At 38.3% G+C, this 19,195-nt stretch overlaps 1 protein-coding gene across 1 annotated transcript in view; it reads right to left on the reverse strand.

The window, feature by feature from the left end:
• Window positions 1–19,195, reverse strand: part of LOC124625777 (histone-lysine N-methyltransferase SETDB1-like) — a 284,740-nt gene that overhangs the window by 22,843 nt on the left and 242,702 nt on the right. Inside the window, exon 22 of the mRNA XM_047149218.1 lies at window positions 9,325–9,417. Within this exon, the coding sequence (XP_047005174.1) occupies window positions 9,325–9,417 (93 nt within the window). The remainder of the gene's footprint in view (window positions 1–9,324; window positions 9,418–19,195) is intronic.

A 19,195-nucleotide genomic window follows, 5' to 3' on the forward strand; every position in this document is an offset into this window, starting at 1 on the left:
CCTCTAAGTGTTCTGAGGTAACATTCAGATGTTACATGCTCTTTGCCACAGTCACACTGAGAACATCCATCGCCAATGGTGCAGCAATGGTCCTCATCTGCCCCCGTCAGTTCTGATCTAAATCAGTAGTCATCAGTATTGTTGTGGCATATGAAAACCTGCTGATTGCTCCCATGTGGTTTTACATAGTTGGTGACACAACAATGCAGTCTGCTCTTGCCATTGATGGTTCCAGGCTTCTTTATGCTGAAATGCCTGTCCTGCAGGCTGATTACTGTGTGGTATGATAGTTTTCTAGACCTGTCACGGGGGCTCTGGTAATGAAATTTCTGTAGAAACTGGTAATTCTAGGTTGTTTTTTATTCTTGCCCACACATTCAGCAATGACTGTGGTCTTAATATGGATGGTGGTGTAATGTTACTAACAACCAGTAGCCAGTGTGTTCGTGAAACAAATACACTCTGTGATGAGGCACATTGATCGGGCCGAGTGTCACTTAATGTAGTGTGAGCAACATTTAGTTGGGTGGAATAGCAGCACTATGCGACTGAGTATGAAAGAGCTGAAGTTGATGATCTGAGGACTGTTGCAAGGGCATCCCAGGCAGTTCCTTTCAATGCATCCCAGGCAGCTGCTTTTAAATTCTGGAGTATAATGTTCCGAGTTTTGATTTTAGTTGCCCATTCCAGAGATGGATTTTGCACTTCAAGGACCTGTAGAAGACAATGTACAACTTCACAGCAGAGGAAAAATTCATGGCTTTAAGTTGGTAATTAATAATTTCATGGAAGCTCTTATTAATTTCATGGAAACTCTGGCATAGATTTATCTCAAAAACAAACTAGGGCACCAATGTAATTTGACAGTGCCAGAGGAATGCAAAATGTAGTTTTAAGTAGGTCTTCAAACTTGTATCTTGATAAATGCTTTTTTCATTGTCATGTTCAATGTTCAGTAAAAAGCCAACAACCAGCAACAGCCTGTGTTGACATGGATATAGATGTTTTGTTAGTAATAGCTTGTTTATAAATATGGTTCAAGAGATTTCCTTAGCAATTATATGGAAGACTTCAACTAACAAAAGCTCGAATTTAAGTTGTTGCACAGAAAGTATCTGAATTGATACAGTATACTGCTAGAAACTAATAGTTGGTGTCCTCTGACAATTTAGAATGTTTCCCATTACATACAAAATACGCAGAGAATTGGAAGACAGAATGCTGCTCGACATTTATTTTAGTATATAAACTTATTTCGGCTTTATTGCCTTCATCAGTAGATGTCCTGATAATGTAGATGGACGTATGTCGCCTTTAAGTAATGTCCTACTGTGACATAACAGGCTGCATGTCCCACAATAAAGAAACATACAGAATAACTGACTTTCTCCTAGAAACAGTCACAATGCAATACCACGAAACCAGCATATGTGCGTGACCCCCCCCCCCCCTCCCCCACCAATGCAGTGCAGGCAATATGCAATATTTATTTGTAGTGATAATTGTATTTATCCAACCATGCAACATTGTTATTAGTCCTACATTCATATTTAATTTCCGTTGACCACTTAAACGTAACTACATAAACATATAAAATTGAATGAGTGAATAATTATCTGTATGTGATGCTCCTCCCTATATTCCGTGTTCTCTCTACCTATTGATTGGCAGTGATCTCCACTCCATCACTCTCCTTGCTCTTCAGTTCTGTGTAGGTCTTACATCCAATGTCTTTTATACACTGCAGTGCCAAAGAAACTGGTATAGACATGCATATTCAAATACAGAGATATGTATACAGTTAGAATACGGCGCGGCAGTTGGCAACGCCTACATAAGACAACAAGTGTCTGGCGCAGTTATTGTAGGTTATCACGATTTAAGTGAATTTGAACGTGTGTTGTTGTCGGCTGACGAGCGATGGGACACACTATCTCTGAGGTAGTGATGAAGTTGAGATTTTCCTGTACGACCATCTCATGAGTGTACCGTGAATATCAGGAATCCAGTAAAACTTCAAATCTCTGACACCACTGCGGCCAGAAAAAGATCCTGGATAAACAAAACCAACAATGACTGAAGAGAATCGTTCAACGTGACAGAAGTGCAACGCTTCCACAAATTGCTGCAGATTTCAATGCTGAGCCATCAAGAAGTGTCAGCGTGCGAACCATGCAACAAAACATCAATATGGACTTTCGTAGCTGAAGGCCCACTTGTGTACTTTTGATGACTGCTTGACACAAAACTTTACCTCTTGCTTGGGCCCGTCAACACAGACATTGGACTGTTGATGATTGGAAACATGTTGCCTGGTCAGATAGATGAGTTTCACTTCAAATTGTATTGAGTGAATGGACGTGTACAGGTATGGAGACAATTTCATGGACCCATGAACCCTGCACGTCAACAGGGAACTATTCAAGCTGGTGGAGGCTCTGTAATGGTGTGAGGCGTGAGCAGTTGAAGTGATATGGGACCTCCGATACATCTAGATACGACTCTGACAGGTTACACATACATAAGCATCCTGTCCGATTACCTGTATCCACTGATGTCCATTGCGCATTCCGATGGACTTGCACAATTCCAGCAGGACAATGTGAGACCCCACACATTTAGAATTGCTACAGAGTGGCTCCAGGAACACTCTTCTGAGTTTAAACACTTCCGCTGGCCACCAAATTCCCCAGACATAAACATTATTGAGCATATCTGGGATGCCATGCAACGTGCCGTTCAGAAAAAAATCGCCACTCCCTCATACTAACGGATTTATGGACAGCCTTGCAGGATTCATGGTATCAATTCACTCCAGCACTACTTCAGACATTAGTCGAGTCCATGCCGTGTCGTGCTGCGGCACTTCTGTGTGCTCATGGGGGTCATACACAATATTAGATAGGTTTACCAGTTTCTTTGGCTCTTCAGTGCAATTTGATTCAGGTGCATCAACAACCATGGTCTTTTTATAGTTCTCTTCCATTGCCTTCATTACTAGACTGAGAAGTTCATCATATTTCAACAGATAACAAATAATCTGAGTCTTTTCGAATCCATAACATGTCATTAACAGATTTTCCTATATGTATCACTGGTATCACTAGAATGAGCTGTGTTCTATTTAATTTGTATTGTCTCATTGTATTTATGTTTCTACCTTTGAATTTTGCCAAACATGTAACATGCAGCAACTCAAAATATGCTCTTGGGGGTAAGCACTTTCTTCTGCCAACTTCTTCAATTCTCTTCGTATCTGCTCATCTGAGGATACTGTCATTTGTGATCTTACCAATTCATTTTCTTTTCAGGATGTGCCTTTATCACATCTCAAAGGAACTGTGTTTTTTCTCACTTTGTTCCAAGATAAAGGTTTCTTAGCTAGATTTTGCCCACACCACAAATATTAGTTTGGTGCATCAAGTTCACAGCGTTTTGGTTTTGTACATTTGTATTCCATTTGCTATGAGTTTATTTATCAATTGTCATCTTTTATTTGTATTTCACTGTTGCTATTTGAGTTTACATATTACCATTTTGCCATTTGGAATTGTGGAGACTAGAAAATGGAATGCCTACATGCGAAAGCTTTCCGAAACAATGTTTTATTGATTAATCAGTACATGTGTAACGATAACTACAAACAAAACTTCCTGGCAGATTAAAACTGTGTGACCGACCGAGACTCGAACTCGGGACCTTTGCCTTTCGCGGGCAAGTGCTCTACCATCTGAGCTACCGAAGCACGACTCACGCCCAGTACCCACAGCTTTACTTCTGCCAGTACCTCGTATCCTTTCTTTCAGGAGTACTAGTTCTGCAAGGTTCGCAGAAGAGCTTCTGTAAAGCTTGGAAGAAGACGAGGTACTGGCAGAAGTAAATCTGTGGGTACCGGGCGTGAGTTGTGCTTCGGTAGCTCAGATGGTAGAGCACTTGCCCGCGAAAGGCAAAGGTCCCGAGTTCGAGTCTCGGTTGGTCTCACAGTTTTAATCTGCCAGGAAGTTTCATATCAGCGCACACTCCGCTGCAGAGTGAAAATCTCATTCTGGAATAACTACACACCTCGGAACACATAATAACTACCAAGTATGCAAAAAAAAACTGTCAATATCAATTTACATAACTTAACATGTCCCTTTAAATTGACACTGACAGACAGTATGAAGTTTAAATGTACAGTCACTCCTTCACGTATTTCACAAGGTCACAATTTCTTTTACTTGTTTCATGTCTGGATTTGTTAACTGGTTTTGTGAAGGCACTGGCTAACACTTCTTCAGAAGGCAGTTGTTCAACATTAGTAACACCTGACTCAACATGCCTTCTTATGAAATGCTACTTTATATCTATATGCTTTGATCTCGAGTTTGTCACTAGATTCTTGGCTAACTGAATGGCTCCATTATTACCACAATACACTAAAAATGGCTTTATGACAATGCTTGGATCTACCTCAGACATAAGGCATAAATAGATACATGGATCAGTGTTTGATCCGCTCAATTTCAGTCTTCTTAATACATCATCAGTTTTTTTATTCCAAGTCCTACCAGCCTTAAACAGCTTTCTTCAGCCTCCATACTTCTCCAGAAGTTGCAAAATTGTCTGGTGGAATGACAAATTTCTTCATTTAGGTCTCCATAGAGATAATCAGTAGTAATATCAACATGGTCGATCTTTGGGTTCTCCTGAGCTGCCATAGACAAGAGATATCTAATGGATGCATGCTTGACCACTGGTGCAAACGTTTCCTGATAATCAACACCTTGAACTTCAGCACATCCTTTTATCACTGGATGTTTCTGGTGTGCTGCTAGTCCAAGGTTTTATTTTTAATATCTACTTAGTCTTGAGTGGTTTTTGTCCCCTGGGTGGCTCTACTTCTTCAAGTGTAGAGCCAATACAGAGGCTTACCAACAATCATTCTTCCCACACACTATTCGTGAGTGGAACAGGTTTGTAGGGATCAAATAGTGGTACCGAAAGTACCCTCTGCCACACACCATTAGGTAGCTTGCGCAGTATGATGTAGATGTACTAACTAGAGATGAGAATTCTGTTTTCATTGCTTTTTTTCCATTCTTCATTATTTGCCCCTTCCAAAGCTTCTTTGACATCAAACATCTTCACTTGGAAGTCCTTCTTCCAAATAGTAACATGATCAGGTAATGTCTTGGATTTTGTTCTCTGTTTAACCTTTGAGCTACGTTTTGATTCTCATGGCCCCTGTCTTGAGCTTCAGTATCTATTGAATCACTGTCAAAGCCACAAAAGCATTCACTATCATTTTCTTCTGATTTAACTTCTTCTTCAATTTGTGAAGTACTGATGTCCTGAAGAGCTGCTTCTTATTCCAATCCTAAGGCATTTATGGTCTTAGGTTCCTGTGTCTTCGAACTTGGAAATTTCCCATCCTCCAGGAATTTTACATCCCTGCTGACAATTATCTGGGCAGTCTCCCTATTAATGAATCAATTGCTTTTGGTTGCCTGAAGGTGGCCTACAAACATCAACTTCTGTGACTTCTTACCTCACTTTTTGTGATGGGGTTTTGGAATGTGAACCATTGCACTGCAGCCAAAAATTCTCTGATGAGATAAATAGAGTTTTCTCCTATTACGAAGTTCATATGGCGTCTTATCTCAGAGTGGTGAGTGGTGAACGATTTGATGGGTATGCAGATGCAGAGATAGCTAAAGCCCAATACTCCCTTGGTAAGTTAGCATCGAACATCACAGTATGAGCCTTTTCACCCAATGTTCTATTAGCTCTGTCAGCAACACCATTTTGCTGTGGACTGTAACATACTGTAAGCTGGTGGATGATACCCTCAGAAGCCAGAAATCCTTTTAGTTCATCACTGACATACTCCTTTCCATTGTCAGGCCGCAACTTCTTGATATTTCCGCCTGTCTGCTTTTCCACCATAGCTTTGAATATTTTAAATACCTGTGTTAACTTTGATTTTTTCTTCAAGAAATAAACAAACTTGAATCTTGAAAAATCATCAATAAAGTGAGAAATATTGATTTCCACCAACAAACGCTATTTCCATTTGCCCACACAAATCAGAATGTACTAAGTCTAAGACCTGTTTAGAATACCTCCTGCAACTTTTGAATGGAAGACGTGACTGTTTTCCCATTATGCACAACTCACAGGGATCCTTAACCACAGTATCTACATTTAGTCCTGCTGCAACCTTTGACAACTTCAGCATACTTTTGCGATTCATTTGTCCTAGCCTGTGATGCCATAAGAATCCACTATCTTTTGTATAGTAGCACTGTTTCATGTCACTTGTATTTAAACAATAAATGCCATTTTTAGGCAATGCTTTGGCAATTAGTTCACCTTCTGCATCATAGATGAATCCACTTCTTCTTCTTCTTCTTCTTCTCCTCTCTCGTTTTCTTTTTTTTAAAAAAAGTCACTTTATGCCCTCTGCTTGCAATTTTACTAACTGAGAGCAAATTTACAGCTGAGTTTGGGGTATGAATGATGTCAGATGCTTCTACTTCTACTGTTCTATCACTAGTATAGATGGTCAGATCAACAATTCCAGTAGTCTCTGTTACTAAGCCATCATTTCCCTTGCTCACCGAACTGTTACATGGCTTGACATTATGAACTTTTTTTTTTTTAATCATTAGTTATGTGCGTCAAGGCACAGGAATCTAAATACCACATATCCTTTCCATGAGACTGTTTACCATCAACAGCAAGAAAAGCTCTCTTTTGTTGTGCCTGTTTCCTAAATACATATCCGTTATTATTATTTTTTGACAAGCTTCCTCCCTTTTCTTCCTTGCCAGAACAATATTTAGCAATATGATTCAGTTTATTGCATTTGTAGCATTTAATAATATGCTTTGTAGGGTTCTTTTTTATTTGTATATAGAGCAGATTCTTCATTTCCATTTGTGTCTTCATGTTTGATGTCTTGTAACAGTTTCACTTTAATAGAATTTCCCATGATACATGTGCCATTGCTTTCAAGAGCCATGATCATAGGCTGATAATGATCAGGTAATCCAACCAGGAGCAAAGTTCCCATCCACTCTTCTCTCATGGCAAACTTCATTTCATTTAACTTAAACGGGGTCGTCCTTATTCGATCGCAGTAGTCGCATTTATCTAATTTGGTAGTGATTAATGATCTAAGCAAGCCCACTCTGTGTGTGAGTCCTGAGTCTTCAAATGCCTCTTCCAAGGCAGTCTAGGCTTCTGCTGGTGTCTGTGTGTCCCTTATATGGGAATAATTCATCTTGTCGACAAAAAGTATAATCCAGCAATGTGTCTTTTTGTCCCTCTTCTTTAATGAATCGTAGTGCGCTGGTTTCGAAGGAGGGTTTTCAACAATATCCTGCAGTTCATCATGGATCAAATAAGCCTTCATGGCAAATTTTCACGTTGAGTAATTTTCATGACCAATCAACTTTTCAAGCACTGGAAGTCCAGTTGAGGCTGTACCACTCATTTTTAACTTTGAGTGAGAGAAAAGAATATCAGCAGTCTGCAGGCACGATGATCAATCAGCAAAATATGAATGATCAGCACACGCGTAACTTCCGTACAGGCTCTGGATTTCCATGCACGACTTGGCTTTTAACATTTATTAAACCTTACTTTCACATCTGTGTCTTTTATTGCGCATTTTTTAATATACACAAGACAGCTTTCCAAAACAACATTTTATTAATTAATCAGTACACACATAACAACTACACACCCCAGAACACACAATAACCACAGAGTACTTATAGCACAAAGGCGTAAGCAAAAAAACTGTCAATATCAATTTACATATCTTAACACTTCTGTTCGAGTTCAATAGAGGGCTGATAGCAGCAAAGGTGTCAAAAACATGTGCACTGTGTATAGAGCCAATTGGACAGAGCATGGCACAAAAATGGTTCTCTCATTTTGAGGAGGTTCATTTTGACTATAGCGAGTCTTCCATGTTCAGGAAACCTAAAAGGCTTGATGAAGATTGTTTAAATGCACTGATCCACAATGATCCACATCAGTGTACTCGAGAAATGGCAAATGTGATGAACTGTGATCACTCGCCCATTGTGCTACATTTGTATGCAATGGTGAAGGTTCAATAATCGGGTGTAGGGGTACCACATGCTCCAAACCAAAATCACAAAAATAAGCCATGTGTGCATCTCTGCTTGCTCATCATCAATTGACTCATGAACAATACCAACCATTCCTATCACGTATCATTACACTGGTGATGAGAAATGGTGTCTTTTTGCTAACGTAAGTAAAATAAATGCGTGGTTGAGCCCAAACAAAGCAACAGCAACTCCCCTAGCAAAGACCCTCACACATGCACAAAGGATGACGATATGCGTCTGGTTGAACAGCAATGGTATGGCACACTACAAATTGCTTCCCTGAGGTGTAACCATCACTGCTGACATTTACTGTCGACAACTGAGATGTGTCCCAGACGCAATCCACGAATAACATCCAGGAAGACAGCACGATGACACCTGCTCGCATTCTGCTAGTCTGACACAAAACACTATACAGCAGTTAGGTTTGTAAGTTGTTCCGCACAACCTTATTGACCTGATCTTGCACCCTCAGATTTTTACCTTTTCTACTCTCTATCAAACAACCATCATGGCACTTCCTTTCCATATGAAAGTGCACTCCAAACATGGCTCAATGAGTTCTTTGCCTGAAAACCATGTGACTTCAACAGTTGTGGTATCAAAAAGTTACCTTGGCATTGGCACACTGTTGCAAATAGTGAAGGAGAATATATTACTGATGACTAAAGTTTCTGTTATGTGTATCTGTTCTGTTTATTAAACTTATGGGAAAATGCTACGAACTTGTGCACCAATCCAATGTACGCTCTCAAGAAAACTCGCCTGATTTTAATTTTAAATATGAAAGTAATCTTCTCTTTATTAACAGTAATGTTAACTATGGAAATTTTACTACTTCTCTGCTATGTTTAACTTTGATTCATTATTTCCTATATAAGTAAATGAAGGAATGTATTTTATCAGCTCATCAACAACATGTATTCAGAGTCTGGGTTACTCTCTTTCCTATTATTCTCCTGTAATTTCATACATTCCACACAACATGGCTTCAGATTTATCTTCATTTTCAGTTAAAACTGCTCAAGATGTGTTAATACAGAGACATTATATCATATTGACAAAAAGAGTCTTACTCTTGTACTCTACAGTTCAACCAAATGTCATTACACAACTTAACTATAACTATTGCCAGTGAGAGAGAGAGAGAGAGAGAGAGAGAGAGAGAATGTTGATGACATATACGCTAACTTACCTCCATCTGTTTCATCATCATCACTTAGTGTAATGCATTCATCTTCTACTGCACGAGAAGTGGCTGGTTCTGATGACTTGTGCTTTGAGTTATCTGAAAATTCAGATGCATCCATCACATATTCATGCTGAAAAAATGTAGACACACGTATCCTAACTTCATAAATTAGAACAGAGAAGACTGTATAATTGTTCATTATTTTGTTGCACTCAAAATAGGTCTGCTAAATTACCTTTATAGTTATTCACCATTCTGATTGTAAAATTATCTTTATAATTATTCACCGTTCTCATAAAACTAATCTGCTTTTTAAGGTCGTTCCTAAATATTATCTTGATGATATTGAGCACAGAGTCGGGGGCTTACATTCCTCTCTGACAAGGGCAAGGTGCTAATGGAGATGGCTTGTTATTGGCAACTTCTGTAGTTATGTGTTGATCAAAGGTTTAAAGGATAGTGTAAATGGATGTAACTGTAGTGTAACGTATTATTGTTATGTAACTGCAGGATTCTCTTCTTCCTATTAAACCGATAAGTATTACGGAAAGAACTTCCCACTATGTGTGCATTTGTTTAATCTATCTACAAATGTGAGAAGAGAAGCACGAGCACAGAGCATCAAGGCACGATGGCGATCAAGTGTCTCGACCTGTGATGGAAGCGTTGTTTATACTTTGGTGTCATGACTTGGAGGTGTCTTGGAAAGCACAGAATACAAGGTGCTGGCGACAATGGCTATGTTCTGAAACAAACAAACGATGTCGTATAATTTGTCCCTTACTTCTGTGATAACATTCTGAGAGCTTTTATCATAAGTTTGGCTACATTAAAATAGTTGAATAGCAATCTGTATATATGACAATGTAATTGTTTCATGAGAGAAAAAGAGTTTGTTAAAAGTGATTACATAATTTTGTAGCTAGTTGTCATTATTGTGAGTATCCTTACAGTCCTCGACACGCCACAGATGAAGAAAATGTCACACGCTACAATGAGAGGCACTGCACAACAGTTCCACAGCATCAAGAAACTATGAGAAGGCGATCATAAGAAAATAATCATGGTAAAAGTTATCGAACAGAGCACCAGGGAGACAGACCATCCGTGACATTGTTGACTAAGATACAACCCATAACTTAAGCCGTAAACACTTCATAATGCATAACTGTTGAGAAATTTAGAAACCCAGAATCAGCAAAGAACTCATTCGTCCCAAGAAGCAAGAGGCAGTTACACATAACATCTTCATCTTAGGTCACCACTGCACAATCAATCATTAAAGGGTTTTGTACATCATACAGAACAATGGTGCACAGATATGTGACCATGAATTAGAAATAGTCAATAGCATCATCCTCACTTATCAATGTAAGATTTTACAAATTCTTAGGGTTTGAAATTGATAATTATGTATCAAGTAATCTATACCATCCACCACAATTTGATTATCTCAGCTGCAAATTATAATAAACCCTCTTATATGACATCATTTAACGTAAATGCACAGTTAACAAGGACAAAATTTAGATCCCAGCTGTGATGTACAAGATCTTATAGGAAGTTTTATCTGTAACACGTATTTCAGTTACCACGAATTAAGGACTGTTTTTTAGTCTGCTGTGTCATTACTATTTATTTATTTATTTTTAACCCATCTCTGTTTTCCTTTTGTTGTTGTTCTAGTAGTGCATGAGTATCATTGTGCGACAATCGTTATCAAGGATGACAACAATTGCAACACTAACAGTGTGACCAACAAGTTTCAATCAACAAACACAACTCTTTGTTAACGTATACTTTTCTATTCTTTAAAAGTGAGCTAGCACAAGTAATTTTAAGTTGCAAAGAGAAAGAAGGAAGATATGACCAATAGGAAGTAATAAAACTAAAAATCCTAGATGATTTAGACTGTTGCGTATTGCAGAAAAGCAAAATTGCTGAAAAGTAAGAAACGTATGGACTTCCCAAATCTACAGTATTCACATTTAAATATTGTCAAAAATATGTTAATGCTGCTACTACGGTGTCGTAGCAGGCGGAGAGGTGATACTCCGACGTGGCGCGTCCCAGGTGGCGGATAGGGGGTCCTCACTGGTTTACCGGCGGACTTGAGCGAAATAAAATAGCTCTCGCGGACCAAACACTAAACAACCTCTACGGCTAACAACCGTAGTTGTAACTCGGAGCTTGCTCCATACAAGGTTGACTACCTTTGAAAGTCAAACATGGAAGGAAATCTTTCAAGGAATAATCCACCGCTTGGCAATAACCAAGGAAGACTGCACTCGGATACGGTGGGCAGTCACCTGAAAGATAAGTTGGATGAGTCGGAGCATCTGAAAATACCCAAAACGGACAGACGACCAAAACTCAAGACAGGAAAATAAACTACATTGCGACACACAATATAAATTCCCTCATACAACCAGGCAAACTCAAAATTCTGACGGATGAAATGGATCGCAAGGGGATTCTCATAACCGGACTTCAAGAAATGAGAAATACTGATCAGGAGCCGACAGAATCACAAGGATATAGGATTTATAAGGGAATAGCAGGGAAAAGAGTCATGAAACAGTGTCCACAATTTGGAACAGGATTCGTGGTGAATCTGAAAATAATAGAGTCCATAATAGAATTTAAAGCACAATCTCCCAGGCTCTCAACATTAACTCTAAAAGCTGCAAATAAAATGTACACAATAATAAGTGCCCATGCCCCGACAAATGATAAAAATAATAAAAAAGAACACAGAGAAGAGGTAGAAAAATTTTGGGAGCTCTTTGATCAAACGACGAATAACATTAATAAAAATCACATCAAAATTTTAATTGGAGACTTCAATGCCCAGTTAGGAAGGGAAAAGAGATATAGAGACATAATAGGGAAATGGACAGCACAAAGAAGAACAAACAAAAATGGCATAAGACTAGTGGAATTTTGCAGAAACCATGACATGATCTCAAAGTCGACGTATTTTAAGAGAAGACCAAGTAAACTAAAAACTTGGAAACATCCAGACTGGAAAAAAGGAGAATGGCAACTGGACCATGTCTGCATGGATAAGAATTACCACAAGGAAATTTACAATGTGAAAGTACTGAGAGGGACAGATACCGGATCAGATCATTACATGATAAAAATTAAAATTAAATTAACCCCATTAGCAAAGAAAAAATCCCACCAGAAGAAGAAGAGAACCTATGACCCTCATAAACTGATACAAAATGAGGATTATGAAGCACAAACCAGGGATATAAAAATAACAGATGATCTAGAAGAAATAATTCCCAAATTGAAACAAATAGCTGAACAAGTTGCCCCTATAAACCCAAGGAAAAAACACCAGTGGTGGAACGATGAATGTGATGAAGCAGTGTTGGATCGACACCAAGCCTGGTTAAGGCATCAAAATGAAAAAACAGAAAAATCATATTTGGAACTCACAAAACAAAGGAAGACAACACAAAAAATAATAAGGAGAGTTAAACATCAGTACCAAAAAGATATACTTCGAATGATAGAAACAAATAGTGAAAAAACAAACTCAAGAGACTATTACAAAATATTTGGCAGACAATTACAAAGATATGATCCTCCAACATTAATGTTAAAAGATAAAGATAATAACCTAGCCCATAGCAATAGTAAAAATACAGAAATTCTAGCAGAAACATTTAACAAGTTACTAAATTGTGAAGATCCCCCAGAACTTCTTCAGATAAACACAGAAACCCCAATTAAAACACCAGCAGAAAATATAAATCCACCTACAATTAATGAGGTCTACAGAGCTTTGAAAGAACTCAAAAACTACAAAGCAAGTGGAGAAGATCAAACGTTTGCTGAACTTTGGAAATATGCAGCAGAACCAGTAAAGATAGCATTACACCAATGCATAGTAAAAATCTGGAATGAAGAGAAATTACCAGAAAATTGGACTACTGCTATAATACATCCATTACATAAGAAAGGAGAAAAATCAAATCCAGACAACTATAGAGGAATTTCCCTTTTGGACTGCACGTATAAGATCATGTCAAGAATACTATACAACCGCTGTAAAGATCAATTAGAACTGGAACTGAGAGAATATCAAGGAGGATTTAGATCCTGGAGAAGCTGCCCAGAACAGATAATCACCTTGAAGTTAGTTATGGATGTCTACAAAAGAAGGCAAAAACAACTAGTCATAACCTTTGTAGATTTCAAAAAGGCGTATGATTGCATCCATAGATCTTCAATGATGAAAATATTAAGGAATTTTGGACTTCATCCCAAATTAATAAAAATGATACAGTTAACCTTAACAAACACCAAATCCAAAGTAAAATTTAGAGGAGAAATATCTGAACCATTTACGATTAAAACAGGGTTGAGACAGGGAGATTGTTTATCACCATTGCTATTCAATTGTGCTCTTGAATATGTAATGAGAGAATGGTACAAGGAAAATCCTATGAATATTAAAATTGGAACAAAGAAAGATAAAATAAACCTAAATTGCTTGGGATTTGCTGATGACCTAGCATTACTAGCTAATAATATTCAGGAAGCCACGAAGCAAATAACAAGCTTACAAAATATAGCACAAAAATTAGGACTCCAGATATCATTTGAAAAGACTGAAATAATGGTAACGGATCCACTTGTAATAGATCACATCACAGTGAACAATAGGGAAATTAAAATAGTGAAACAATTTAAATACCTGGGTGAAATTATAACACACAAATTGGACGAGAAACCTGCATGGCGAGCAAGAACTAATAAAATGATAAAAGCTCAAAAACTAACATGGTCTACGTACAATAAAAAATGTCTATCAATTAAAACAAAATTAAAACATTACAAGACGGTGGTTCAACCAGAGGTTACATACGGAAGTGAAACTCTTTTTAAAGTCACCCAGAAAAACAGAATTGACAAAATTTTAAAAGTAGAGAGAAGAATTGGTAGAACATGCATAAATAAGAAACATCAAAAAGCTGGGCAATGGCGGATAGTTCCAAATGAAGTGGTATACAGAGAACTGGAGCCCATCACTGATACTATACGAAAGAAAAGGATCTCTTTTTGTGGTCACATTCTGAGGACACCAGAAACCAGATTATCAAGGAAAATTATTGAGAAACTCTGGAATTTGAAACAACAAGGAGGATGGCTTAAGGAAATAAGAGAGGATATGGAAGAACTGGAAATAACTCTGGATGATTTGCAGAACAAAACGCCAAATTTAAAGAAGTTGAGGGACACAGAAATAAGATTTAAACCAAAAATTGACAAACGACATACAATGAAAAGGGTATTTACAGATAAGGAACGACGAAAAGCATCGGAACGAATGAAGAGATACTGGGCCACTCGGAAGGGGAAAATACCAAAGAAGAAGACCAGAAATGATTGACTGAAGTGGTCCAATGAGTCCGTAAAAGCAGAAGAAGAAGAAGAAGAAGCTGCTGCATTGGGTTCCATGTACAAATTTAAACAACTTCACAGTGGTAAGTACAATAAGTGGATCTGTAGCTCATCAAAAGCAAACGAGATTGCAAAAAATTCTGAGATCCCCGATTTGCACCATTCTGCTGGTTTGCTGTACAGGTGACAAAAGAGAAACTCAGTTTCCTCATTAGTCATTCGTGGTGAAGCAAAGTTGATAAAGAAGAAACAAACAACTTGTTGAATGAATCTGACCACGTGAGAGGAATGTATAAATTGTGTCGTTTACAATATGGACGAATCTGGACTTTTTCTTACAATCTTTTCCAAAGCTGTAACTTCACATAAAAGGCGACAAGTGCCATGGTGGAGCACGCAGTAAACAAGGTGCAACTGTTGTATTTGTAAGTAATTCAGACAGCAGAGATAAAAACCAGCCCTTTGTGATCAGTAAGTCCAAGAAACTATGTTGTTCTAAGCCTTTGATCAAAGAATTATTGCCCTCTTGAGGAAGTCTTATCACAAGTGAACTGAGAAAGCTGCAATTTGCTTTACTGAAATGGAGATGGAAACTGAAATGGAAACTCCAACTTAAAGTGTGCTCGATGCAATAAAAGCCACAGCTGTATCCTGGGAATATTTGTCATCACAACACAAACCAAACTGTTTTAGTAAAAGTTTATGATATCTGGGTCCACAACCGTTGTGAAATTTTTAAATGAAATCATTTCCATTTTTTCTTGTCAAAACAGTCTTTACTGTGACTGCAATGTTGACACGTTGCCATTTTCAAGCATTGCGAGATATTGTAACCCACTCAATAATAAGAGGGTTATTGCAAAAATCATGGCAACAATTTTTTTGTCTCAAAAATGGTGACGCATTAAAAAATTCTGAAACATGCAAATGTAAGGTTAGCTCATATGCAAAGAAGGTGGAAGAACACGCACTGTCGTAAAGATATAGCAAGAGAAAAACAACAAAAAAATTAAATAAAAAAGTTTGTTGTTGCAAACATGTTTTACTGTCGATTGCAACAGTACACAATAGTACAGGACACAAACACGGACCTGTGACATTTTAAGATGTCCCTCGAAATAGTTTCCGAATGAATCCATCACACACTTCCGATGCTGCTTCAGCTTCAGCAAATTGTTGGAGCATGTGCGTCACTGCTGTGGAAATGTCTTCATGTGTTTGAAAGTGTATCCCACACTACTGATCTTTCAATTTTGGTATGAAGTCGTAATGCAAGGTGATAAGTATGGCAAATATGGTGGATGTTCCAGTACTTCCAAAACCCATCAGGTGAGCAGATTCCGCAGACACGCTGCCGTATGGGTTCTCGCATTGTCCTGAAGAATTAATGCAGCGCATAGATGTTTAGGATGTATCTCCTAAATAGCCCATCGTAGGTGTCGTTGCAGGAAAGTGTGACAGTAACACAGTGCAATAACAGTTTGTCTATGTGGGACGAATTGGACAAAATCACTCCCCTAATGTCATAGGCTTATAATGACATTAACTTGATAGGAGAGGGATTGTGAAAGAATTTCTGCCCGTCTGGGTGACCTGGATGATGCAGTTCTGTGGGCTGACACTTCAATTCTGGCTCATAGGCAATGATTCTTACAGGCAAATTGTCTCCCTCTTCCTCCTTGTAATGCGCTAGATGCAGACGGCAAGTTCATTTTTCCACTTCAATTAGTGCATGAGGAACCCACTTTGCAGCAACTTTACGTAATTGTAGCTCGTCGCATAAAATCCAGTATATTGTGATCTTCTCGATATCAGTATGCTACCATAATTCCTGAAGCATCCATCTTCTATCATTCTCCAAGCATTGGGTGAGCTGGGTATGAGCACAGTCCATACACGCACTGACAGGCAGCTCGGATTAGCGAATGTCGACCATTACAGTTCCGCCACATCTGAATGCACCTACCCACCGAGCAACCGCTCAGTACAGTAGATCAGCGTTTCCCACTGCTTCCAAAAGTTCCTAATGGTACCTTCGCACATTCCTTCGACAGTGGACTGCAATCTTTATACAAGAGCATGTTCAAGTCGGGTAACAACCATCCTAATGTCTGCTCAGCTCACACTGTGGTCTCTCTTCCCACATCACTGTCCTAGAAAAAGACTGCCATCTACTGTCGTGTCATGTTACTGTGGATTCTTGAGGAGACGCCTAATAACATGGAATACGTGTAGTATGTAATGATTTATTGCGTACAGTTTGAATTGACAGTAAAACACATTTGCAACGACAAACCTTTTTTGTGTCTTTTTTCTCGTGCTATATCTTTATGGCTGTGTGTATCCATCCATCTCCCAATGTGTAATGTTTACATATTAACTAACCTTCCATTTGCATATTTCAAAATTTTTTAACATCATTACCAGATTTGAGACAAAAATAGTTGCTATGACTAATGACATGACTCTCATGTAAATCTGTCCCATGCTGTTAGTAAGAGAGGTTGCATGCAGCGTTGTGAAAATTTTTGTGATCCACTTACCACACCTTCACCAACATTGAATGCATGGTAGGCAATGACATTACTGTTACTGAAACTTTCAATGCCACCAATAGCCTCAATGCTTCTATAGTGAGAAATGGCAAGAGCAAGCCATCAATTACCATGACTACATTTATCATTATTATTCCAAATACCACTTATATTGTGAGTCATTCAAAGCAGATGCCTCTGCAGCAACCCGATTCAGACTGGCAGCATGACCAGAAATGGTCACACTTCTATAGACTTGCTCCGTATCAAAACCACAACTTCTGACTTCAGCCCCACACAATGGGAGACACACAGTTCTGACATGCGCTACACAATCAAGACGCAACTTGGAGATGCACAAGGATGCTTTCACACACAGCATCCCAGAGTGCCCCTGAGAACTACAACATCAAGAATCGCTTCCCAGCTTTTGGCAATATCAGTGTGAGTCACAACTTGATTGCGTAGTGCAATCCAGAGCTGTACATCTCCCGTGATGCGGGGCTAAAAAATTTTCCTTCTTCAGTGGCCGTCATTGCTTATTGTACTTTCAAAGCTGGTGAAGTTTTTAGTAAGGACATTGGTACTTACTATTATTATTCTACAATGCCTTTTGTGACGAGTACCCAGGAAATGTAAAGGTGGATCAAGATAAATCTATATATGTTTGGTGTAAAGGCTCTGGTGTACGTGAAAATGGAAAACTGTTGGCGATTTGACTGCATATTACCATAAATGAACAACCCTGATTTTTTTTTAAAAAAAAAAAAAAAAAAAAAAAAAAAAAAAAAAAAAAAAAAAAAAAAAAAAACCACCAATTTTGCCAAAAGCTGCAATGAGTTGACAAAGCTTTACAGTTACCGCGCCTACAACATGCAAATTAAACTTTAGGGTTTATAACATTATTTTACCAGCTTTATAACATATATGGTATATGGAACAGCTGATAAATTAACAATGCCACATGCAACTGTTATTACACAGCAAGGCACAGCTTTGTATAACTGAGTGGGTTACAACATACCACAATGCATGAAAATGACAATAAGTCGAAATTACAATCGCAATAATGTTTAACAACCAAAAGTGGAAATTATTTCATTTAAAAGTAAGGCCTGGAAACATAAAGAAGCTAATCATGTTGGTGAGTCAGACGGTGTCAACAATACCACACCACATGACAAAATGAATGTCTACAGGACATTACTGACCTTGGAAGTTAGTTTTGAGGAGTTTGTTAATGCAGACAACAATGCTGCCATGCTGCTGGAAGCTGGTGAACAAACAGTTGTGTCTGAGGTGCAAGAAATGTCCGCAGAAGAAAGTGAGGAGGATATGATCATTCTGCCTATCTGCCAGAAAGTGCCACAAGTCTGGGACTTAAGAACATTTTGCTGCAACATCCAAAACCACTCCTAGTTATACGGGAGCCAAGAGTACAGTTGGCCATGAAGTTATAAGGCATTCTGTTTCCTGTACAACAGCATGATTTACAGGAATTTTACACCAGAAAATAATTTGCAAGTACATCTTTTTAAGTTACATCACAGTAATAAATGTAAACCTTTTCTCTTCTTACATTCTTTTTCTGTGTTATTGTTGTACACTGATGTTATAAACACAACTCATGTACTCTGTACCATTCTGCATCTTCTCTTTAATCATCCAAGATAAAAGAACAGTACATGCTCTAGTCTTTCTATGATAACATATAATATGCTGTAGTATGTACACTACTGGTCATTAAAATTGCTACACCAAGAAGAATTGCAGATGGTAAACGGGTATTCATTGGACAAATATATTATACTAGAACTGACATGTGATTACATTTTCACGCAATTTGGGTGCATAGATCCTGAGAAATCAGTACCCAGAACCACCACCTCTGGCCGTAATAACGGCGATGATACACCTGG

Source organism: Schistocerca americana, chromosome 8 (genome assembly GCF_021461395.2).
Source record: "Schistocerca americana isolate TAMUIC-IGC-003095 chromosome 8, iqSchAmer2.1, whole genome shotgun sequence".
Taxonomy (NCBI): domain Eukaryota; kingdom Metazoa; phylum Arthropoda; class Insecta; order Orthoptera; family Acrididae; genus Schistocerca; species Schistocerca americana.